We start from the raw sequence: 26,508 nt of genomic DNA, 5'->3' as shown, positions 1-26,508 counted from the left end.
GCAACAGCTGTTTGGCGGAGTTGCCTTCAATGACACCTTGTAAATTGGTGTTTCACAAATATCGACAACTAACTGCTGATTGTTAAGGGCAACTTGATCAAACTATAACAAAAATCAGAATACTGTTAATTATTACCATTTTGTTGGTCATAGAATAAGGCACAGTTTTCTTTTCTCAAACATTTTTAATAAAGATAGTTGAACGCACAAACCATAGTACCATCATTTAAAAAACAATGAAGGTCACAAACAAAATTGAATGACAATGATAATCAAATCTGACATGTGAGTGTTTGCTTAGAGATTTACAGTCAAATCCGTTATTTTTATTCTGTTGTTGGTACAGTGTTGATACAGATTAATGACATGTACATGTCATCTCCTGTCATTCTCACAGTTATGAACAAAAAAAAACAATCCTGCTATTATGTTGTAGACATCCACCGATAGGATGCCTATCCCAACATTGGTCGAGAGGCGGGTACACCCTGAACGGTTTCTCCAGCCACTCGCAGGGCACAAATAGGCAAATACTCACACCTATGGACAATTCAGACTACTCCATCAACCCACTATGCATATTTTTAGAATGTGGGAGGAAACCAGAATAACCCAGGCAGGAACAGAGAGAACATGCAAACTCCACATACCCCATAACCTTTGAACTGTCAGGTGGATGTGCTAACCTGTCATCCACAGTTCCACCCATTGTACATAGCATTTCAATTTCAACACAGAACGTATGAAATATCGCCCTAGAAATAGGTCAGAACTTTGTAAAACTTCACAGAAACGTGTCCAAAACACACAATCATTCATTATTCTTAAGAGAACATTCCATACTGCATCTTGCCAAGATGTGAGGTATTGCTAATACCAATCAGCTCATTTCAAGAATGCAAACAAAAGATGCATAGACAGGATTTCTGTTGAGCTGTTACACATCGTAAAGGACATGACACAGATCTTCCAATCACAAAATAAATATATCATTCATGACATGTAATTCATTTTACTGCAGAGTCGTGGTGTGTTATTTTACAGTTGACTGTGTTGTAACATCTCCAAAAGTGACATGTTATTATTGTTTTGAAGGTAGCTAAGTACAAAGTTAATTAGGTCACTTTCCCTGTTGTCGTCTCACTAAGGTAAGGCATTTCAAAGCAGGAGATCTTATTCTGCAAGAAACTGGAAATAAACTTGAGCCAAATAAACTGCTGTGAACATATAGACAAGTCTACATATAAATATAGACACTCTGCTGCGCAGAGTATCCGAGTCAGAAACTGAATAATGCTGTATCACTGAAACCTCACTGAACCCGATCGGCGGGAACACAATGTCATTAAAGAGACACTCCTAAGGCGAGTCGATTTGTCTTTAAAGGTGGAGCTACACATCATCCCACTTGGCATTCCTTTCACTTGACTGAGGTGGGTGTTGATCATATGAACTAGCGTGGAAATACTCAGGTCATTGCATGTCATTCTCGACAAGTGTCCACGCATGGACAAGGCGGTGGTCTACACTGCCGAGAGGTCAATACGATTGGCCGAGTTGGTGCTTTTGTCCCATGTGTTCATCTTAGTGGGGGATACACCCTCCTTGTTTCCATTCATCTACAAGAGAGAAACGTGGGAGAGTATTTAGCTCAAGTAGTAGTTAACAGTTGCACAGCTGTTGCACGCAAGGTCTCACAATGTCAGAGTTGAAGGGCTTCACGTTGACGTTTCGCATAGAGCTGCTGGTGAGAGACCACACTTTGGTCTTGTGTTTGAAAGCAGCCCTGACCTACAGAGAGAGGAAACAACATTACACCATTGGACATTCTGGCCAAATTCAATATTGCTTGAGGGTGTGTGGAGATTTGCCTCCCACGAGGCTGAACAAAAGAAAACACAAAAAATGACCAAAACATTTCACATATTAGGCAACATACCTCAGAGTTAAGGAGACAATGAAACAAAAAGACAAAGAAACCCTACAAAGGAAGGAGAATGTAGTCACTTTAGGAGGATTTTTAACTTTAAAACTTTGGGGGAAAGTTAAGCGATTTACCTGCAAAGAGTTGAAAATTGCAAATATATAAAGGAATGGCAAAGAGTGCGTGTTGACAGCCAAAACTCCAAAGATCCAGGAAATGCCAAGTATAGGTAGAAGCACTGCCACAGCCTTTGCAGTCAGCCTTAAAGGACAAACCACATTTTTAGTTCGTAGTTTGATAATAACTACAGAAAATCCCGATGGAGAACAGAGTCACACTCACTTGACTGCATTGGCATCCCCATGAACTTTGTAATTCTCTCCACTGATACGAGATATTATTCTGGTAACCGAGATCAAAATTCCAACATTTACCTGGTAATCAGAAAGGAAACAACAAGTGAGATTAAGAAACACTATATAAGGAAAGAAAATGACAACTGGTTTCTACTAGCTGGGCTAGACAAGATTTTTACAACAAATTTAGATTCCAGATGAAAAAAAAAAACATGTAAATGACTTACTTACCACAATGACACACAGAGCGGGTGCCACAAAGGCCCAGATGGCTCCATTTTTCAGGGACAGCCAGCAGCTGAGAAAGCAATGGCAGAGGAAACCTGGCATGTTATGTTGCCTTGTTATATGTTATTATTTTAGAGTGTTTCTGTGTAAGAAGCAATTTTTCAACAGCCTTCAAATGATGATGATGCAATGCCACTAAGTCACGATGGAGTATTTAATTAAATTCTGTGTTATTCAGTGACGTTTGTTTTTCCATCTTACATGCAAATTACACTTACTTGTCAACCTCGCCATAACTGCCCAAAGCTGATGTCATTGATACCACACAGATCACCAGTGGAGAGCCTAGTAAAAAAAAAAAAGTAAAATATACCTTTAACTGTTTAAAAAATTCTGATACATGTATCGCAGGATCATTAAGTCTAGATTTAAAAAAATATATGATCAGGATTGACAGTTATTTGGCAAATACATAACTATAATGTTCCTTAACACTGTTCATATTATTCTTTCCCTGCACAGGACTATTGTATTGATAGTCATAAACTTTATAGCTACTAAAATATATTTCAATACAAATGTACTGTGTTGTTGTGTATTTTCCAGGAACTATTTCCAGTTACTGATTAATACACATCATGGTGATGACACAGAATTGTATTTAGATTGGCACAATAAGTTCTAATTCCAAAATTATTAACTAGTTAACAGGCACTATGACCCTATTGATTGTTATGTCATCGAAGATAATGCCCAACATAGTAACTGTTACTCATTGTCAGGCTCAAAGGTTCTTTTGTACAGTACACCAGGTTCAAACAATAGCACTAGAAGTAGATAAAAACTCCAGCCTCAATGAAATGCACTGTTTATACTGCAGGCACATTGTTCATGGATGTCGACTCCCAAACCAGTCTTCTAAGCATAATTTACATTTGACCACATAAAAAGACCTACTCTAGGGTGGAATAAATGAAGCAATAGGGGAAAAAAGCATAATGTTGCCACTAATTGGTTCAACATGGGGAAGGGGGCATTCAGCCGCAGCAATGGTATACAGGACAAATATCCAAGAATCTTATTTTAGAATAAGATCCGGAGAGTCAACTCATACTGTGGAATGCGATTCAAAACAGATGTACACTGAAACATGAATGCAATTATTTCCTTTTCAGTTCTAATATGTGATGAGTAAAATAGTTCAATCACATTTAGAGTAAAGACTTGATGTGAAGACTCATTCGAAGTGCAGCCAATAACGGAATGGCACCAGTTTAGTGAATCCGCACCCACTAATGACTGACTTACCCCAACCAATGCCATAGTAGTATATGTGTTTACTGCCTTCAGAACCAAACACCTTGACCACCATGCTGTAGAGATGGAGGCCCTCCACGAGCATCCAGGAAAATGCACTCAGAAAGAAGAAGTGCAGCAGGACCGCCATGATCTTACAAGGCAGCTGGCAAAGGGCACATAAATATTGGTAAAGAAAATGTCATTTTGTTGTCTCATCATCACTGAGACTGTCACAGTGACCAACCACAGTGACCAAAATTGTATCTACAATAATTACCGTTCCCGGGTCAAAGCTGGCACTGATGAGCAGCAAGATCTCAGCCACAAGGATGGCAAAAGACAAATTGGCATGGATGTGGTAGCGTTGGTTCCGAATGGTACTCACTGACCTGCAGAGCAGCAGAAAGAGAAGTCAGACATTCAAATTGTTGATTAAATTATATTAAAATGTGTTGAATATCTTCTTATTCATAGTTTAGTAGAAAAAGTGACCTTCATTGTTCAGAATTTTGTACATTTAAACATTCATATGCTCTTGAGGGCAATGATTGGGCAATTGTTTCACACATGCAAGGAAATATTGAGCTGCATTCGAATCCCATTTGCACACTTTCAAGAAGAATGTGGAATTTGAATGAATTTTAATCAAGTAAATTGAATGGATGGGTGGGTCAACAAACAGATGGGGCGATCAAGAGATGGATGGAAGGATCATTTTATTTATTTATTTATATTGTTATTTTTTGTGTATTATTTATTGTTTGTGCCTTCTTGCTTTTATTTTGTGTCGTCTACTTGTATGTCTCGTCACCGGGGGATAGAGAAAACGGAATTTCGGTTTCTTTGTGTGTCTCGACATATGAAGGGATTGACAATAAAGCTGACTTTGACTTTGACTTTGACTTTGATTATCCATTTTCATGTAGGTTTGACACTTATATTCTTAACATTGCACCAAACACTACACTAAGATAGGTATTTCAGGTAATTATATATTAACAGTAGGTATTAAAGGTCAGGGGTGAGCTGTAGAACACCAAATTTTTCAATTTAATTTTTTTCTTCCTTTTTGACTTTGCTCTCCATTATATTGTGTCACTGATGGTAACATACCCCGAGTTGTTAAAAATATTCTGATCTGGATAGTATTACAACAAAATCTTTTTTTTTTTAAAAAGTCACAATTTCACACCTTACCTTCACTGTATGTACATGTACTAAAATAAGTTTAGTATCGGGTGCAAATGTGACCCAAACCAAGTGATTAAAAGCGGAGGTTTGCATAAGGCGATATTCACACATCAGTGTACGAAACATACATAAATCTCAAAGTGATGATAATGATACTCACGATAGGACTGCAAATGTGACGAGAGTGATGGCCAGGCAGAAAATGGAAATAGAGCATCCAACATAGCCAATGGTTGACAGTGCCACCCGGTGGCCCGTGGTGAGCTGTGCACAAAGACGCATGCACTGATTTACAATGCGCTACATAAGAAATTTATGACAGCATTTTGTTGACAAGTCAGTAAATCAACGAAACGGTTGGAATTCTTTTCGCAGGTATGGTTACCATTCTAAAAAAAATAATCATGGCCGTCAACTTGTCAATCACTTAAAGTACATAATACACATACTTATCGATCTTTATTGTTGTGCAATGAGTGAATTTTAGTGAATACTGACACCGTTGTACTCCTTCATTCATACATTGAGGTAGGCCTTCATACAAAATGTTATTTTAGAGTCTGATCTATTTCAAGAGGTTGGGTTTTATTCTCTATTAACTGTCTTCATATGTGCCTTGTCATTACCAGAGTAGAGTAGTCTTAGACATCCCCAAAAAGTATATGTGGTACATTCCCTTGCAGCTGAAGGATGAGGCAGACCGCAAATTACAGAGTGACTAAGGGGAAAGAATAGCATCAAATAGACTTCAGCATTTAAATATGGTACTGGACCGCTGAGTGGTTCTCTATTTAAAATGAACAAGCGGAGTTACTGGCCATACTCCAGTCGCTCATACTGTACATAGTGTTGGCATTTGAGCATTCACTAGATGCAAATAGTTAAAGAAATAATGTCGGTTGGAAATGAGTTTCTGAATGTGATTGCCGTAATAAACCATATAGTTTGATCAGTAAATTTTCGTGTCCATCAGTGGGCTTCTTGAGGCACTGTGGTCTTGAGGGCTAGACCATTGACCGTTGTAGTGACCCAAGCAACCACATTCAATGGTGGTTTCCTCCAGTAGTTCTGTAGAAAACCAGCAGTGAAATCAACATAGTGATTGTGTAGGCCTGCTCATGATAGCAAATGGGCCTTGAAGATCAGTCACTAAACGAAAGTTAACTGAATCGCACACGACCTCCAAACCTAAGAGTTTCGAAAATATGTTCTACATACTGTAAATACGCTGTTACTAGCTTAAATAACCGTGCAAAATTTGCAAAAGCCTGCAAAGGCTGTGCGGATGACGTGTATCATTATCCTTCAACATTGCTGCCAGAAAGACTGTCTGCTCGTGATTTGCAGCAAGCGCTGTGCTTACTTTGTCTCTCGTTTCCCACCCCGGCCGCCTGTCAGTCAAACAATATACATACGTTCCTCCTCATTCTGAGGCTTTTTGCATCTCAGATAGCAAAACACTAAGAGGGAGGACTACGTGTGGTTCCAGTTAGACCGAAACAGAACTGATTCATTTTTGGCTATCGTTGTAGTATGTTTACATATTATTGCTTAATTAGATTAAAAATTGCTAATGTGCAGCAGATTTTGATTTGCATTAGCTCTCTCAAATGGGAATTGTGTTTGTATCTTCCAAACACATGCATGTAGGTCTGCTCTTCATCCACGTCCTTGCGCTGTCGACAAGTGAACACAGCATGCAACTGTTGCTCTGTTGCCTTTTATCAGGCCCAAAAACCACATATGGTTATTTCAAGTTACATTGAAAGTGACATTATATGCCTCACAATAATACAGTAGAAACATGATTTGTTTTCATCATAACAGAAAGATAATCATAATAATTAAAATGTTATACTGTAATTGAATATAATGAAAGCATATACAGTGTACTGGCACTGTTTTATCACTGATTAGAATTTTGATTAAAAGAATTAAACTAAAAAAAAAATCATGCTGTATTATTTATCTGTGCTTATAATGTGTGCTTAAAATTAGATAAATAAATACATTTATAAATAAATAAATAAATAAATGCAACATTAATAAAAAAAGAAAAATCAAAACATGCAAGAAGTCAACTCTGTCTTTAGAGTTCTGAAAAATAGGGCACAAAGGCAGAATTCCTTAAGACCTATTTGGATGCCACTTGATACTGGTCTGGTGACACACCAAACTTAACTTAAGGGACTTAAATGTTCAGGACTAAAGCCATACCTTTAAGGGAACCACTTGCATAAGAATGGCAAAGTTGGTGAGGTGGTTGCACAAACACACAGAGTATGTCATGTTTCCCTCTGAACGCACACAACCTTGATTGGACCAAATGCCCTCTTTGGAACTGGAAAAAAAAAAGACCTTCTGTTACTTACAATCCAAAAATAACTACCACCAAACATATTTATGTGACATTTTGTTGCTTGCGTAGATTAAACACAGTGACCCATTTTGAGACAGAATTATCTCCACTGAACTCGCTGTGGCACTTTCCCATTGTGGTCACTTTTTCTTTTTTAAATTCAGGGTCAAAGGAGAGTCAGACAAAATAGACGACACAAACATACTCCCAAAGAAAAAAAGAGCAGTGGTTTGTTTCAATGTGTGGAAACTGTGGCAAATTGACTAAGAAAAAAAAAATCATACTGTTCCATTTACCAGGGCCATATTCATGAATCATGTATGAGCAGCGCAACAAACCACCACAATGCTTATGCCACTAATATATTTGGAATGTTTTAGCATTGGTAATGGTTACAGTTAATATATAATGCATGCACAGTTTCAAGACTTACTGGCGACAGTATGATTAGCACAAAATCATACATTCTGTAAAACACACGCACACACATCAGAACAATCCATTCGATGTTCTTGTAAAAAAAAAAAAAAAAACTGCATGCAAATCACAAACATGTCTAGTCACAAACATGAACCCACCTATAGTCCAGGAAGGCACAGTACAGGAAGACTTTATTGGTTTGATTTAACACTTGTTCCTTCTGTTCTTCACTCTGAAAAGATAAATATATGACCATTAAAAGTGCTTTTTTTTGCCTTGTAACGTGTAAAAAAACAACAACATAAGCATAACAAATTCTATTTTATTCAGAATCCCATATTTAGATATAATTAGCACCACTGACATTATTACTTTGTACAACCCCCCTTTGTCAGAAACAGCAGCTAATCTTCTCCTAATGTTTCACAAGCTGGGAGAATATACAAATAGAGATATTTGAGCATTCCTCTCTGCACAATCTCTGTAAATCCTCTCGTCCTCTACTCTGCATTCTTCACTATAGCTCACTCCACAGGTTTTCAATAGGGTTAAAGTCTGGGGACTGAGTTGGCCGTCTAGTGAACTATTTTTTTACAATTTTCAGCGTGAGCGTATACTTCATTCATATACATTGAAGACTGAATTTGTTTTAATACTTTTAAAACATCTTAACCTGGGGTGCCAATAATCATGGCGGGAACTGTATATTGTATTTTTTGATAGACATACACTTGATATGACAGACAACAACCAGAATAGTAAAAAAGTAAATGCTGATTGATTATAATGCACTTTTTACAAAATAACTGTAACTCAAAGATTTGTAGTCCCCAAAGACAGTGACCTAATGACTGGTGCGCAGCAACCGACTTTGTTTTTCTGGTCAAAGCGCAACTCTTACTCAGCAGGCCGCACATGTAGACCGAAATTGCTCACCTCTTCCTGCTTTCAGTGTCAAATCATTACATGAACTGTGTCTGCACTATTTCCTAATGGAAATCTGCAAGTCAGAGTGAAATTGACAGGCAGACCATTTTCTGGCCTGTTAGTCCAGTGATTCATTCATATTACATCGCATAGCGCAACACCTTGACTTCATTGCGGGACCACTCTCGCTCTCATTATGTTTGTTCTGATCGAGTGTGACCCTCAAGATTGTATGGAGAGATATTTATTTGGCTTATTAGACCATAAGAGCAAGCTTTGAGGAGCTTCACTTGACTACACTACTGAGATTTTGATCTGTTCCTCCTTTGTATTTGGTGTGTATAAAATCACACTTATGAGAGCCAGGCTGTAATTGGCACTTTGTAAGTGCCACTTTATTGTGTTATATTCGTTTTCCGCAATTGCAGTGCAATGAAAGAAGGCTAATTATGCAAACCAAGCACTGAATAGAAAGCATTCCTTGTGGGAAAGTGTCCACAACAATCAAAGTCTTGGCATGCGTCATACTCAAGCTCAGACATAAAAAAGTGTGACTTAATAAAGAAAATGTTCAGTGACTTCGAGAGGTGTCAAGTCACCGGGAGTTGCCAGAACAGCTTCAGTGGGTCAAGTGGCATATGGTTTTGGTACAGTTCTGTTCCCTCACTGTTGAGAACCATTTTTTTCAAAATGCCAAAATGTCAACAATTAGGCGTGGGCCTTGGAAATTGACAGTATGATAAATTTTTCTCTAAAATGTATTCTTGTGAAATGTGTGGGTAATTTTGTTTCATTGAATGTGCTCCAGAGCTAAATGAGTATGTGTAAAGAAAATTTTTATTTTTTTTATTTTTTTATTTTTCTAACTAAAATCCAAATATAGTACAACAGTAAAAGTTTTTCAGAAAATGAGCATCTGTTTCTTTGCTTTTCTCCACTTATGGTGCAACGTCAGAGCAAAAATGAGCTCATGTTTGCTCCCTTGGTCGCTAGTCTGTAGTTTCCCCAAATTGTATTCATGCTAACACTCATAGATGGTAACAAATATACATTTCAAGACATCAATATCTTAACATTATCTTTATTTGGGTATTGTATTCAATGAGTTTATTGTTTTATTGAGATGTGTGTGAAGGGTATGCATCACGTTTTGCATACCTTTTGGTATTGAGGTGGCATTAAGTCAACAAAGATTTTTAAGTAAATATCAAAACTGTTTTTTACATTGAAACAAATTGGAAAGCACAGAAGGTTGTTTGTATTAAAAAAAATATGTGTATCATTTTTTTGTTGTTGCTTTATAGTTTGGTATAAATGGTTAATTTTGATAAACTGATTAATTAGTGATTTTAAAGAAGTGCCCTGGGATTGGCTGGCAACCAGTCCCGGATCCATCCCGACAAAGTGAGCAGCTCCAGTTCACCCTTGGCCTGAATCATCACATGCCATATGTAGACAATGGATGGATATGAAAAAATTTGGTTATAAGTTTTGATTTACCATATGGTGTGTGCTTGAATTTAAAGGAGCATACACTATATTGTTGAAACTACGTTTTTTGGATGATACAATATCACTCTTGAGTGATTTCAATGTTTTTTTTCCTACTCCTTCCAAGTTCTTTGGTTGTTTACACTTTGATTGTTAAAAGTGATGCATTCTGGTTGCACAATCTGTACTCATGATTATGTTTTATCGATTCACTCCTTGGGTCTTGTCCAGCTTCCTTTGTTCCTCCCACTGATTATTGCTAGTGTTTGTTTGTTCATTTTCCTGTTATTTTAATCAACAGTCACTTTTTCCCACTCCACCCATTGTGACAACTTGAACCGTTCAGGGTTCTCTCTGGAAACATCCTTATTCATTATTTTTATATCAAAGTATTCACATTTCCGTCTTTAATTTGTCACCCCTCTGTTCTTTTACTACATGTGCAGCTTGGCTTGGCTTAGTTTTCTCTCAAGCAACTCTCCGCTTGTGGTAGATCCAGAATGTGGTTTGGAGTTGTTATCCGAGCAAAGATGCAGGACTTCGAAAGTCACCGGTGAGTGTTAAAATGCGCTTAGAGATCTGGCCGAGCACACCACTTTGTTCCCGGGTGCCCTATAAGGCCTCAATAGCGCCCAGCCAAGAGTGCAGCTGGTTGCTCCAAGTCTTTATTAACAACAGAAGGCAAGCAAACACCATTGTGGAAATTCCTCTGAGCCTTGTAAAACCCAAAAATGAAAAAAAAGACTCGACATTAATGAGTGACAGGATAATAATAGAGAAGATTTGGAAAGCGAGTCAAACAGCTTTTTAACGCTTCTCTGCTGTTTTTGTTGTGAGCTTAAGATCAGGGGATGCTTTGAGAATAATTGTCAATTTTTGTCTATGTGAAGCCCTTTGAGACTGCTTGTGATTTAGGGCTATACAAATAAACATAACTTGACTTGACGTGATATCTACGGCTCTTACTTTGACATCAAGTCTTGACTGCTCTTTTCAATTTAATAATAGAATAAAAAATTTAATTTAACAATGACTATTGTTTTAAAGCCACATCATCCATGAGGATAAACAGGACCGAGAACAAATAAATGTATTTTGTTCCAAAGAGATATCAGCGCCATGGTGGCGCATGTGGTTTGCTCATCTGATTCACATTTAAAAGTTTCACACAACAACTTGGGGCCTATCTGTGTGAGATTTGTTTTTCCTTGGCCTACCTTCTACTTGATAATAAACATTCACATTAGATTAATTGAAGACTCTACCTCGCCTATAGGTGTGACTGAATGTGAATTATCAGTGTATGTCTTTTGATTGACTGGGGTCAAGCAGTTCACTGACCTAGAGAACCATACATTTAGAACATTAAACATGTGTGGTTTAAGAAAGGGCATCACATTTAAATGTCTTAGGTATACTATATAGTATATAAGAGAATAAAGGTAAAAATGTTCCTGTCAACCAAGCAGCTGTATCAATGAGGAAAAGTGGCAGAATGACCATGATAAATAATAAGGGATGAAAATGACAGTAATGTACAACAAAAGCACTCTTAAATGATTGCTGCACCCTAGCAATAGTAACGTAAAACAAAGATGTCCCAGAATCTGGGTCAGACCACTGGCAGAATGAAAAGCTAGCGATTGGCTTTGGTAAAACTTCTCAGTATCCAAAGTGACAATAAATGCCTCTTAAAGTCTTAACACATTGACCAACTTGAGGCCAATTGAAACCTGAGCTGAAACTTCAAATACACTTATATAAATTCTTTTTTTTTTTTTTTGTCCACCGAAGGTCAGTTACGTGATCTTTATAGTATTTTCTGCTCTCGAACTATAATTATGTTTGTAATTAGGCCGCAATGTTTAATATCAGAAAAACAATTCCACATCATAAACCATCTTGAACACAACTCGAAAATATCACAACTGTATCTGCCTCTCAGACAGATTTCACATCCGCCAGCAATTTCGATTCAACACGGAAAATCCCATTTAATAAGTCCCAAAGCTCCCATCTCGGTTAAAGGTCTCGTGTTATATCTACAGTAATTCATTTCTTTCTGGATGTAGAAGAAATTATGAATCATGACAAAACTTTTTATTTTTGGCAGCTATTTGTGTGAACTTGTGGTATCTGTTGCAGTTATTATATGTCTGCCCAAGTGTTTTTTCATTAATCGCACAAAAACAAAACCCCAATCACACAATTTCATTTTAACACAAATGTTAATTGTGTTGCAAGAATATGGGCAGAATTTGGTTAGTTCGTGCAATGATATGTGTGTCTACTAAATACAATAACAGGTGGCAATTGAGAAACATTTGTGGTGTTTGTGTAAAAAGCACTTTATGAAATACCGGTCAGTCTTTTTTTATCATCATACAGTATATGGACTTCCAATTTGAATTCACGCAGTCCCGAGTGAGATCATTGTGTCAAGGGATACATTATAAGACATGCAGCTGTGGTTATGGCTCAGTCTCTGAAGTGGACACTCAAAACATGAAGTGTTGATAGGAAGGCCGTGAGTAAGGAAACTTTGGCAAAATAAAACAACTGTGGGGGTCAATCCTATTTTGTCATTTCTTGCACAGTTAAAGTTTGCATGAACATTTTTTACTTTCCCACCAATGCATTCATTTTAATCCCCACGGGCTTTCATAAGTGACCAGTGTAATGTTTCTTTGGCTTTTGTAAGTAGAGCCATATTGAGTCTTGGCAGAGACATTTGAGAATAAGGAACATATGGAATCATACACCATGATCTCACAGAAACCTTGGATTGGCCACTGCGGTGCTTGTAACAGAGGCAGTACTCAAAAAATTGTCATTGTTGGTAAGAGGCTTACTTTCAAACCGCCTTCTTCTGACTGAACTCATGCTCTTAAAATTAAACAGCATTTTACCAAAATATCATCATTTTATATTTATTTGATAACATATTAAGAAATTTTAACTCAATGATAAATTATTGCTCAAAATCTGATGTTTAGGTTTTGTTCACCTTGAAATGGTAACTTGTTTTCCTATTAGGAGACGGATGAGCCTCAACGAGCAGCAGTAAACAGTTGTATTTAATTTACATAAAGGGATTTGTGTTTTGCAATCTGCAATTGGATCGGAGTGTAATATGGCTCCATTGATGAAGTTCTGCCTCCACAAGGGAAAATACAATCCATGCTGTGTTTGTGGGGTCTCGCGTGCGCTTTGTAGATCACAGTAGCGTTTTTTTTTAAATTTGTGACTAGCTCCACCCCTATTTGTCATAGTAATGTGTTCTGTATTAGGCATTGACGTCGCAGTGGGCTTTATTGGCTCAAATATATAATAACCTCTCAAACAAGGTTTATGAGGAAAACCAAGTAGAAAAGCCAACTTTTCCACATTAGTGTAGGTAAATTACAAATTCACATTTGGACATATTGAAGCTGATCTGAACTTTTTTCACCTGTCACCATTTGTCCCCATACGACAGGATCAAAATCTGTTTTTCCGAGCCTCTCATTTTTTGACCTCATTAATCTTCTTTGCTATTGAAGTACGTAAGTCTTTCCATTTATTTACTTGGTCTTGCTGCTTTGAGGGAGGAGAATGAGACGTCCAGGAGGTGTCAGTAATTTTACTCAAGCATTAATGTTTAACCACAGAGCCCAAATTCTCCCACTCTCCTTTCCCCACCTCCTCAACTCCACCTCCATCCGAACAAGTCAGACAGCGCTAATAAATCTCTGATGGTGCCAGGTTCTAATCAACATTCAAGTTGAGTGGCGTGAGAAAGCATGTGGGCCTCCTGAAGTCCTGATAACATTTTCTCTGGGAACTAAACTTGGTCAGCCCGGTGCCATGCAATGCATGACTGACCCTTACGGGAATGGCGTGACCTCATTGTGCTGTTACAGTAACATCAATCAAAGAGTGCAGGGTCACCAAACTTTCAGTGTTGAATTCAGCGTCACACCTGCCATGACTCAAGGTTGGTAACTCCATCAACCGACATTAAAGTAATTTCAGTCCTGACATGAGTCTGATAAGGAAAATAGATGACATTTGGAACCAAAACCTATGCACCATGCAAGTGACAACCCACCAAACTGTAACCGTAGCAACAAGAAAGACTTAAGAGAAAGCTGATACTCTTCCATGGACATTCATTCACCTTTTAATGAAGTCGCGGGTGCTTGTCAACTCCCTGACGATAAGCAAAGAGGTCGAGCTGCAGATCGCAAACTCTACACTTGTGCGCTGGTGCCACGACAGAATATCTGAGGTGTAGACAATAATAAGCAATCTAAATAGCTACTTTCAGATCTGTCTTTCCTGCCTAGGTTGAAGGCAGGTTGCATGTCCATCAGTTACTCCAGAAACAGTTGTACTTTTACTAAAACAGGTTAGTGCTGTGGAGCAGTGTGAAAAAAACCAACTCTCGATGGGCTAAACATATGCCTAATGCAGAGCAGCTAAATTGAAATCATTTGATCAAATGGAATTAAATATTATTCAACATTCCTGTGTGAATAGAAGTGATGCTAGCTAAATTTAAAAGAACTGGCCCAGTTTTAAGTTTGAATAATAAAAGCATATTTATATTATGACAGCAGTATACTTAATACATGAGTAATCTGTCTCACAGCGGTCATTTCCATAGTAAAATACAAACACCTAACAGGGCTGGTAAACATCTCAGATGATTTTAAGGCTTCTCTCACAGAAAATATAGTGTCATTGCAGGGTAAACATTTATCCCATCAAGGACAATTGTTCTCAACACAGCTGAATTGTTTCCATTTAATCTTTTACAATTAATAAATAACCAAAATGAATGTGTTTTGTACGGAGGGTTTGAGCAGAATTATAGTAGAGGGGCTTAAACCCTCAATTCTATTGAAATACCATGTTTAAATGAGGAAAAAAAATAGCATGCTAATTTTAATGACCGCAAAGGATAAAAGCTATCACGTTTCTACCCATGAAAGCAGCCATATATTATATGATGGTCATTTTCAAGTAACTTTTGTGGCGAGTTTCAATCTGTTTCTGTGTGGAAACTGGCACAGTCTTCAAAGTAGTGAGGAAATTGTTGTTCAGAACAGAAATTTACTGCTTCCCTCAGAGTACCATAAGGCTGCAGGTCAAATGTGCATAATCAATTCGCCCTCTGGAAGCCATCCGCTCCATGAGGGAAAAGTGAAGGAAATTACTACAAGTTTTGCTCTTTGTGCAAGCGAATGCCCAGTTGCAATAGTCTTGGTCAGTGGTTTACACCCATCTTCTTGCATAAAGCAACGCCAGAAATAGAACTTGTACATTTCAAATAGGGACATCCATCTACTGTAACCACAGGCAAATCATAGCCCTTTGATAAGGTGGGTGTCCCACACCCTACATCTGTATCTGCCAAACTGGAAAAAACGAAGCACGGCATTTTCCCGGTATGACTGACTCACCCACAGTTAATGGAACATCAAGACATGAGTCAACAACAAGGAGACCATGACAGTTGGTGTGTTATGTTTGATTCTCACCAAGATGTGGCTGAGAACGATCTTGATGAGCGGTGCCCCGGAGAGGTTGACTGACAGGGTTGGTGATGGCTCCACATTTAGAGAAATTAAGCAGCTTGCTACCTGGATTTTATGATCCTTAAAGTCAGTAGCTTCATTAATCCTACAAGACATAGAAAATGTATCATGTATCAATGAGGAAAGTTGACAGTAAAACAGTAAGGCCAAGAAATTGATCAAATGGAAGTGATTTAAGAGGACAGAAGATGGATGAATGGAAAATCCCAGTATATTTAAGTTATTCTGCCTTCAAAGACACCAATTTAAGTTATTCTTATCATCAGTATTATTATATTCCTTGTGCACATGATGAAATGGTTGACCCTGAGAAGAAGAAAAAAAAAAACGTCATCAAAATTGAAGAAAGAATTTTACAAATTACTTTAAATCCAATTTTTTTTCCTTCAACCTAATAGCATCATTCACCATAGTTAACAACGTGACCAATGGTACAGTCTATTATAAACTGGATCTTCTCTATACATATTATGCCTATTTTCAATATAAATTTACCAAGTACGTATGTCTGTGGGAAAAAGTGAATGCTTGATCGTAGTTATGCCACATTCAGGAGGAATTAAACAATCCACTTCACTGCCACTAGCTGGCATCCAGGGTGAGACAAGGTTTGGATTGGTGTAATGGAGCTGTTGCGCTAATAGCAGGGTGTATCAGTCAGTGGAGCTTGAGTGGTGAGATGGAAGATAGGCCAGTGGACAGATAAGACCCTGACTCCAGCCATGAGCTGTTCAGGAAACATGGGCGCCTTAGAGTCAGTGGACCTGACCCCCCCCACAGGAAGTACCAAGTTTGAAGCTCAACTGGCTGCAATAATCACCAGAAACATTTGCATTCTTTATTACCTGGTCTTGACGGGGCTGATTTCTTTGTAGTAGCTGTGCATGTTGTGGTAAAAAAGGCCAACGATGGTGGTTTGAGCTAATGAGAAAAAAAACAGGACAAGTGAGGGCTGAGAATGTAAAGCAGTGCTGCTAAAATACTCATGAAGAAGAGAAGTTAATTAACACTGCTTTGCTGCCGTATGCTGACACCGGCCTCCAAAAAGAACACTTGAATTTGCACAGTAGTGAAATGGAAAGGTCTGTAAGCTGTGCATGTGCTGGTTGGGAAATCTTGTGAGAGCTGAAAATGACTTCACCAGTAGAGCAGGGGGTCGAGTCACCCTCCCCTAATCTGACATATCATCCACAATGGTCCCACCTTAAAGCTCTAAAATAAACAATGGCACTGCAGGAAGTCCTTAATGTTCCCTTTCCTCTTTTCAAAGGCTTTTAAGCCTGTTTCACTAACTTTGGTTCACATCTAACCCCCCGTGTCCGACACATTTGCTTGCGGGATTATTTCTTGAACTGTGAAATTCAAAAGCCATCCGAAATGTTCTTTGTAGGTCAACACAATTTGTGTGCGGCCAAGTAGAGGCAGGGGAAAGTGACCTATACATAAAGTCCAACATGCCTAAACGTATGTCTCATTCTTTTTAACGACAGAGGGAAGTGGGGAAAAATGTGCTGTCTCTTATTCTTGCTGTTCTGAATGAAAGAGTAATTACTAGCCTTAAAGTCAGAGCTGGAGTTCTACAGTACACCATAAAGGCGAACAAAGGTGATCCTTGACACTCTAAGCCATAGCATGGCACTAGTTTTAAATCTTAAAGTAATTTAGAGGCAAATAACATCAGTGAAGGATTGAGTGCATGACACATTCCGACGCAACCACATGAAGCTGTGACTTTTACATAAAAGATCACTTACACTGCATGGTGAAAGCCTCCCCGGGTACAGATATGTAGTTCTTTCCCTCTGTGGGGAAGCGGTAATGTGGCAAATTGTAGTTCTGGGGCAATTTCATCAAAGTATAATCTGTGGATCAGCAATGACAAAAGAAGAACCCATGAGAGCAAGTAATAGCATTCGTGTTAGTGGCAAATCGACCCACACTGGTGAGAAGGAAGGTGGAGAGCTATTTTTGTGACCTGCTTTCGTTTGCTGAATAATCAAACCAATGATGTCAGCTCGATGCTCCATGTCCCTTTGTCTTAACTGTCTTGCCGCACAAACTACAAACAGTGAGTCACTTTTTGGACCTTTCACATGGTACCGACCTGCAACAAATGATGTTCCTCCCAGGGAGATGAGAGAGTTCGGGCTGGGCTCCAAGTTAACCACCATGTGGTCCATTACTCGGTCCACTGTTTCGATCAAACCGCTGACCACAGGGCCGGACTGCTGCATCACATAAACTTGCATTATTTTACAACCTCGCTTTAGTTCATGTCAGAGTATGAAACATCGTATTTTAGGATTTTATGTGGCATGTTAGAGGAGGGCCTATTATTAGATCCCCCACTCCCATGTATACGAGCGTCAATGACTTGACTAATTCCTGGGTTAACAATATGTGTCTAATCACACAGTGTACAAATGCGAATTAGTAGCTTGTAAAATCTTGGGAGATTCAGCACTACACACAGCTTTCCTGCATCTGGGAAAAAGTTGGTCAGTTGAGTTTGTTGTGGCATACCTCCAGTATGTGTCATGTGTATTAAATAGTAACCTTAGAATTTGCAAACAAATTCTACCTTGTGTGTACTTCGAGCGCTCAGTATGAAAATGATTTTGTCACATCTTCATGGATACTGAAAATGCTCCTTGCATGAAAAGCTACCAATGATGTTTCTCAAAGCGGAGAAGGTAAGGCTATTCATTGACGACTATCTTTTGCAATCTCCCATGTGAACATCTGTTTCAGTTTGCAGAAACCAAAACAAGCACGTTTATTTTGAACACTCAATGTTCTGAAACCGCACACTTTCCTCGGGCACTATTATGCTTGGATGTGGAATGACTTTTGAGCCAGGAATTATAGCACATGAAGCCACACATTTACAGTATATTACATCGATGAGGAGGTGTTTTAAACAAACAAGTGCTATTTTCGACTTTCTCTTGCCTGTCGTTTTTGTATGCCGTATCATAGTCTTCCGACAATCACCAAGCTCCCAAAATCTCTTGAATTTGTATTCAACACATTGCTGCTTTGTTTGGTGATTTCATGTTTGCACAGTGTGAACTCATTTACCTCTGGCAGACCAGGAAAAGAAAGCAGTTCTTCCACATTTTTGAGAAAAGCCTGCGTGCAGTGAAATGAATGACAACAAGGAAGATCACATTGTCGGTTTATGACAATTTCTCTGTTGTGTTGGACGGTTGCGAGACCTGTGTGAGGTTGCTGGCTGTGTTATGAGGAATGGTCCTATTGGGTAGAGCCTTCAGAAAGCCCAAAACTGGAATCGACTCGGGATCCTGGGAGCTTCGGACCTCATGCTTACTGCTGATGACGGGAGGACTCATTTCAACGGCTCTCTGAGGAAACAACATTTACAATCACAAGACCGTTACCAAGGGCAGGGAGTTCCTCCGAAATTACATGGATAATGCATAACACAAAAAGATCAATAAATGAAAAGATAAATGCCCATAATTATGTTATTGTTGCTTTTTTTGTAGTCTGGCACATTAGTTGACGGTGAGGGATGTTAACATGGTCAATAGAAGAAAATGGATGTTTTGAGTAAGCACGAGTAACAGCAAATATTTTCAAGAAGATTTAGTTTGTGGGACTCTCTGCATCTTTCTTTACAGTAATTCAACACCAATTATGTATTTAGATGACACACTACGGCCATGCACCATTCTCTCTGTTTGTGCTTTTTGATGGCAATGCCGTGCTGAACAAATACGTAGCAAAAGCCTCGATGTGGAACGTGCCGCAAACATAAGATGAAGATCTTATTGTGGAAATTCACCAGTCAGGATGTGGTTGCCAACAATCTTCCAAGTATAATGTTCTTATTTGTGAGGACAAAACTGGCATTTTAGAGTGTGCAATTTAATTCATGACTCATATAGTAGATCACTGTTTGGTATAATTTGTATTATTATAAAAATAGCACTGGCATGCAGTGCTGATGCCAAACCCCATAAAATAGCTGATGATGAACTTACCACAGTTGTCGTCGTGAAAGGTAGTTCTTTGAAGACACTCGGCGTTGTGGCAGACTCTATAGCATGACCTGGTAAATTTAACACAAAATCCTTTTTATATTTATTTAGATTTAACCTGACCAGACTACCAGCTGTGAGGTCAACAGATTTTCTCATGCAGCAGCAAAGAATGGCATGTACTCAGAACGAGCTTACAATTTTCACAAGAGCAGTAAAATATTCTGAAAATGGCCTCTCTGCAAGGCCAAGACACATTTTATGTCTTTGTTGTGATTTAATAAAAACAGTTACCCGCAAATGCCTAAATATGGATGCACTTATTAGACGGAGCTATTCCTGAGCGTTTGCCTCTGATTTAGTGTAACATTGCAACATTTTTTTTTGTAACTGTAACATTCAATCTGTAATGTTTAGATTTTTAGAACAAACTCAATCAATCAATTATTTTTATTTGATCAGCTCATTTAGATGACAACTGTAATTAGAGACTAAATTTTTTTAACATCGGCCATACATCTTCAGATTGATACATGCCAAATGTGGACACAAATTGCTCTATTCCATTGAAATGAGACTCAAGATCCATCCTGCTGTGTTATAAAAATAAAATGAAATGACCTTCACTCGTGCAACCCACCATACTTTAGCATGTTTAAAGTAACACTTATAAGGCAGAACTATGCGCACAATGGCATTCATTTTGAAAATTACTAAAAAGCTATTTGCGGACATTTTATACTATGCTGCAGTGTTGTGAAAGAGCCCAACTGTGGATTGAAGTTGAGCATTAGCACTAGCTATAAACTATAAGCAAGCGTGTAACCATGTTTTACTGTCCCTGCCAAAGAAGTGATAGATAAATAAATCTTTAGACACCTCTGAGTTAGAGCAACTGAAATTGGACCGGATGACATTTATCATACGTTTTCCATAATGTGGTGTTCTTACCTATAGCAGCACTGTAGTAGAGAAAGATCTCACTGGGCAGAAGAGCTCTTTCCCAGATGACAAACTCATCAAAGGCTCCTGTTACATAATGGCCATAGGTCTTGTCGTTGCCAGTTCCAATGACAAGGTCAGGGTAGGGGTCGCCGTAGTTTTCAGAAATGCTGCCACTTTCATCACCAGCAGTAAAGGTGCCATTTATGTAAACCTTCAGACCCGCTGTCTTTTTCCATGTGAAGAGAATATGGGTCCAAAAAGGCCCTGAGAGACAAAAATGACAAATCACTCTTCTCGAATTCTATAACATTCATCCTCTCACAAAGTATTTCGTTAGAAAGATCTCAAGGTGACATTTGACCCTTTTTAATGCTCTATGTGACAATCATTATCCATTGTCCATACACTTAATAGTGACCTTCTGTATCAAACCGTCTATCCCATCTAACTTTGGTTAAGAGGCAGACAACAACCAAGACTGGTCACCAGCCAATCACAGGGCACATGAAGCCAAACAACTAGTCACACAATCACACCAATGGGCAATTTCGATACTTCAGATAAGCATGTTAAACCCAATATGTATATTTTTGGTAAGTGAGATGAACCCGATGTTTGTGGAAAGAAAAAATAAAACAGGCAAGCAAAGAGAAAACTTGTGTAAACTCCACACAAGAAGGTCAGAGCCGGAATTCAGTCACTTAATATCAGAACTGCGAATCATGGACATGCAAACCACCAGCTCACCGTGTTGCCCATTTTCCGCTTAAATTAGTACAATATACCAAAAAGTTTCAAGCAAAACAGAACAATAAAATAATAGTAACAGTTATACACCGGGCAAACAAGTCATTCGAACTCTAGAGATATACCAAAGTATCATCTCTTATATCTTGTTGAGTACCTCGAGGTTCTGTGGATTATTAGAAAAGTACATCTTTTTTTTACATTCTGCAACACTTTATGTCATGTCTATATTCTGTCAGTATCTCTATCTACAGAGTTCAGTCACTTTTATAAACCCAATCTTTCTTCTGCACTTAATTGACAACATCAGTTTCAGTCTCAGCATTAGCTGTCTGCGAAACATGTCAAACCAAAGTATATCTCATCTTTTGTGGGTAAAATCAAAACCAGGTGTCACTGCCAAGCTATTATTTCCATTTAAACTTTCACCTTGTAAAACATATATGATGCACTGTGACACTTGAGTATTAATAAGGTCTGTCACAGGACACCTGAAGGCTATTATCTACTCGCAGACCTTTTCCCTTGACAACACATCTTTCCCCGAAAGGTCCACGTCATACTGGATGACAACCAGATGACCACTCAGCTGCTGGAACCCAGCATTTTATTCAACAGTGAAATGTGATTGCAATGGTGCATAAAACAAAAAATCTGATATCAGTGAGAGAAAAACTTTTCAAAATAAATGTCCATCTTGTTTTATCCTGTTTTGTCAAAACAGGTTTCTGGATGATAAACACTCGTGACTGACTGTACTGCAACCTTTAAGCTTTCAATTTAGAGTTTAAAGTTGGCCTGAGTTATCTTATTGAGCAAGTTAGTTCTCGCCTGTGATGTAATTGTCAGTGTCAGTGCAATTATGAAAGTAATAAAATATTTATTGTTGAAAATCAAGAAACACTGCATCAACTCCAATCTATTGGTAGTACCTGGAACTTTGATATTGACTTTCCATCGATGGTTGTTGCCTCGAGTGTAGAACTCCACATATCCTCCAAGCGGGTTGGTGTAAACCGAGAAGCCATTTGAGATGACTTTACCTCCGGATGCTACAGCAAAACGGGATTCTGCTTCATGGTTCTTCCAAAAAAAGGAGAAGGTGATTCCTGTAAAAAAAGACACATGCAGAAATATCTAACATGTCAAATAAGATGCCGTATGATTTGATAGACCTTATTCCCTAACACCTTCTCTCTATTAGTACCTACCATCAGGGCCACACAGCGTAGGGTCACTAATGCAAGAGTTCTGGTAGCTTCCAAAATGGAGAAAGGTACCACCGTTGTCTCCATTCAGGAAAATGCCATTGTTGACCATTCCTTCAACAATATCTGTGGCAAAAATCAAGAACAGACCTAAGCATTTAGGCATCGTGATCACAACACTCCACTTGCATTAACTGAGTTTTTCCAAAGGTAATACAACGTAAACTATATTGTTCGGTCCTGTACATAATATTTAGAAAATTGTATTATTTTGACTTTGTCTTTATTCACCACAATGGAGTTAAAAAAATCTCTATCCAGGTTGAAAGGTTTTTTTGTTCCACAAAAACATGACCACAGAAAATTGATGTGGTTCTCACCTGTTACTTTGAGACCCAAATGTTCCTATTGTTGCCAAACTGCAACCCACTTTTATATAAGGGAAAAGCAATGTTTAAATATGGCCTCAGAAAACACGAGCACAGCACATTATACTTTTAAATAGTTTCAAAAGAGTTTGAATACGTGCAGCAGTCAGAGGCTGAGCTCCACTGTATTTGTTAACAGAATTAAGAAGTGCCGAGAACACAAGGAAGAAACATTTGTTGTTCCTTTCCTAATATGTACCGTATTGTGCCCCTCTGCACTGTACCAAAAACAAAACAAAAACATTTACGCATATACGTATTGTTTTTTTTACTTGCTGCCTGGCAGGCAGTGCCTGCAACCCACCCAAAATGGGTCAGTGACCCACTTTTGGGTCCTGACACACCAGCTGAGAATAATAGCTTCAAACTAACATTCGACTTTCTGGAATTAGATTATTTCAACAGATTTACCCAACTTGTTTCAGAATGATCGATAGAGAAAGGCGAATGGTGAAAAAAAGGAACAGCGTTATGGCCTGGCAATGTGTAACTTCTAATGGAAACTGACTGTTTAAATAACAGATCCTGAAAATCGTAACAAACTTAATCCAAATGCAACAAAACGAATAGGATGCCAACCTATTAATTGACCCAAGTAATAAAAATACATCTTCAGAATCCTTGCATGTCCAAAACCATCACTTTTTAGCAACCAAAATATCCTGTTTTTTGAATCATTAACATTGCATCAGCAAAGAGAGCAAACCATTGTCCTTACTTTTGAGTGGTCAATAATAATAATAATAATAATAATAATAATAATAATAATAATAATAATAATGAAAATGTGGGGAGTCACTGATAGTATAAATTTAGGGAAAAAAACGATATGCTATGTTTGCTATTTGTTATTATTTGTCCCGTTGTCCATATAGGGTGCCCTGAAAATTCTCCTCTGCATAAAGTGTCTGTAATTCTTGTAAATATTTTTTGTCTTAAATTAAAGCAGAAAGTGTACACTTCAAAGACATTTTGATTGCATTATTTCACATCCATGGTGATGATATTTGTATGAAAGCAAAATAAATTCAACTCGGTCACTATCCAACTGTTTCTTGACCTAACAACAATACAACTGTTGGTTGGTGTAAAGAACAATGTTTAACATTTGCTGCATGACAAAGGGAACCGTGAGAAATGATGAGGCGTGTGCAGAAAGGACAACAGGAGGCAATGGGTGTTACACAGTACATATGGATGTCTCAGTGGGCAGATTCTCACCTACTGTTGCAGAAATGTTAGTGTAGGCAGAGTCATTGGTATACACATAGGAAGTGTTATGGGAGGAAGGGAGCACAGTGTGCTTGTGGATTCTGAGAGCTGGACAGAGACAATGGAGAGACAGTGATGTGATTCACACCTAAATGGACACATAGCAGAGGAGACAGTGAAAGACAAAGACAATGAGAGGGACATGATGTGCAGGTATGAGACAGAGTGATGCAGAGCTGAGTGACTTGGATCTATTCACTCCTCAAATGAGGAAATTCCTCAATGTGTGAGTGGCTTCACACATCATGCTCAAGTCTATACCTGATCCCTCTTCAATTTCATCTCTTTACTAAACATGACATCATAGCTAAAATGTGCTATAGCCATTGTTCGGAAAAAAAGAAAAACCCAAATGTCATCAATTTACTTGTCATATCTTTTTGGAATTGGCGTTATAGTTTTAATGCTTTGAGTAGAGCAGATATTTCAATAAACAAGCATATCACATAAGTGTATCTCCTTTATCACAAGAGCTTTGATCAATCACATCAGCTCATTTTCAAAAGGAATGATGATTGTGTTGGAAAAACAGTTAAATGAAGTCATGCATAGTTCAAACAGAAAAGGACACTTTGCTGATGCACAGGTTCCTCAGGGATACACATACTTATATTATTTCCGTTAACATAACCTGGTCTGTTTCCAATCTGGTCCCACAATCCATGGATCCCATCCACAGCGTCAAGAGGCCAATAATGTGAGGCTGTGGACAACACCTGGAGGCCTGGGAGGAACAGTTCAGGGGTCAACATGGCTTTCCAAAGGTTTTTTTTTTTTTTTTTTGCATCCCGTTAATCAGAATTCATTTCCCTGACTCTTTGAGGATGTTTTAACATTGAAAACAACGCATCACGACATAGTCAAGAGTTTCTGGTTTGGAATCTCTGCTCATCCCCTCCTGTGCGGGATTTGAATGTTAATTCTCGAATGTGGGTTTTCTTTGAGTAATCTTGCATCCTTCCTGTTCCAAAGTTAATTTAATTATCCATTGCTATGAATGAGAGAGTGCATGCTTGTATGTTTATGTTCCTCTTGTCCAAAGTCAACTGGGATGCTCTAATGAGGACATGCAGTGTTACATAATGATATTGGTAACAAAATAAGAATAATGGATGGATGAAGTTTCTAGTCTCATAATCCTTGCACATATTCGGCCTATGGTTTTGCAAAACCCCCGGAACAGTGACATAGAAAAAAGTGTATGTGCTCGTACAAATTAAATTTTTTCTACCTGGATGATTCAGGTGATGCACGACTTGGGCATAAACCTGTAAAGAAACCAAACTGACTTGTACTGGTTGACATTTACCACGAGAGCAGATTGCAAGCGCATCTGTAAATACTGTTGACATTTAAAAATATATCTCACCTTAACACATGTAACAAAAGCTGCTAATAGATGAATTCCCACAGAAAGCGCCATGTTTTTTAGTGGGACAACTAATAAGAGTATAAAAACCAATCAAGTTAAATCCACAAGTAAAAACGAATCCAGAAGTCATCCATTATTCCAAGAAACATTAGATGAGGCACTTGCCCAAAATGTAGAAGAATTCAAATTAAAGTGTTTGATTGAGTAAATAGTTATTTCATTACATAGAAAAAAAACGTCCAATAGTAAGAATAATAGTAATAATAAATTAAAAAATAGAATCCGTAAGGATTGTTCCAATATACATATAGGAGTCGTTCTGGTGTGCCGAGGAGTGCAGCCTCACTGACTTGGACTGAACTTTGGAAGGGAAAACGTAATTTTTGGAACTTGTGAGGAGGGGCGTTGGAGTTGAGAGTAGATGACGTTATTTGTGCGTACGGGATGGCGGGATGGACTACCACCCAAATAGAGTACACAGCATATCGTCAGATTTAGAGATTTATTCTTAAAGCTGCTGTTTCTTGAAAAGTTTTAGTCTCATTAAATTAGACGGACAACAATCACCACAATCATTTTAGGGCGATGTTGTTAACTTATTAGAATATGTAAAATGCTGAATATAATAAAAATAATCTTATCGTTATAAACATGTAGAAAACAAAGGCTACTGTAAACAATTTTCCAATTGTAATTCCAAAATCGGAGGACAAAACTTCACATTCTTCTAGCTTTTCATATACTGGCTTACACTG

General features: G+C 38.2%; 1 protein-coding gene across 4 annotated transcripts; it reads right to left on the bottom strand.

The window, feature by feature from the left end:
* Positions 1-182: 182 nt before the first annotated feature.
* Positions 183-26,107, bottom strand: adgrd1 (adhesion G protein-coupled receptor D1). Of its 4 annotated transcripts, none has more exons than XM_037257823.1 (26): positions 25,751-26,107; positions 25,613-25,649; positions 24,989-25,105; positions 24,331-24,429; positions 22,685-22,807; positions 22,406-22,582; positions 20,733-20,990; positions 19,785-19,852; positions 18,996-19,142; positions 18,859-18,909; positions 17,882-18,005; positions 17,532-17,639; positions 16,623-16,698; positions 15,721-15,862; positions 7,936-8,009; positions 7,216-7,339; positions 5,159-5,262; positions 4,085-4,196; positions 3,817-3,970; positions 2,787-2,853; positions 2,512-2,578; positions 2,267-2,358; positions 2,059-2,185; positions 1,940-1,981; positions 1,699-1,791; positions 183-1,619 (listed from the first exon to the last, which is right to left on the bottom strand). In XM_037257823.1, exons 1-26 carry the CDS (start codon positions 25,802-25,804, stop codon positions 1,524-1,526), a joined length of 2,733 nt encoding a protein of 910 aa, XP_037113718.1. In that variant the 5' UTR covers positions 25,805-26,107; the 3' UTR covers positions 183-1,523. The 4 variants fall into 4 exon arrangements, with proteins under 4 accessions (XP_037113718.1, XP_037113719.1, XP_037113720.1 ...); XM_037257824.1 differs by having other exon boundaries at positions 17,882-18,002; XM_037257825.1 differs by lacking the exon at positions 24,331-24,429.
* Positions 26,108-26,508: the final 401 nt, after the last annotated feature.

The sequence above is a fragment of the Syngnathus acus genome, chromosome 9 (genome assembly GCF_901709675.1).
Source record: "Syngnathus acus chromosome 9, fSynAcu1.2, whole genome shotgun sequence".
Taxonomy (NCBI): Eukaryota; Metazoa; Chordata; class Actinopteri; order Syngnathiformes; family Syngnathidae; genus Syngnathus; species Syngnathus acus.
Note: the sequence above shows the minus strand (reverse complement) of the source record. Positions and strands in the feature narration are given on the sequence as shown.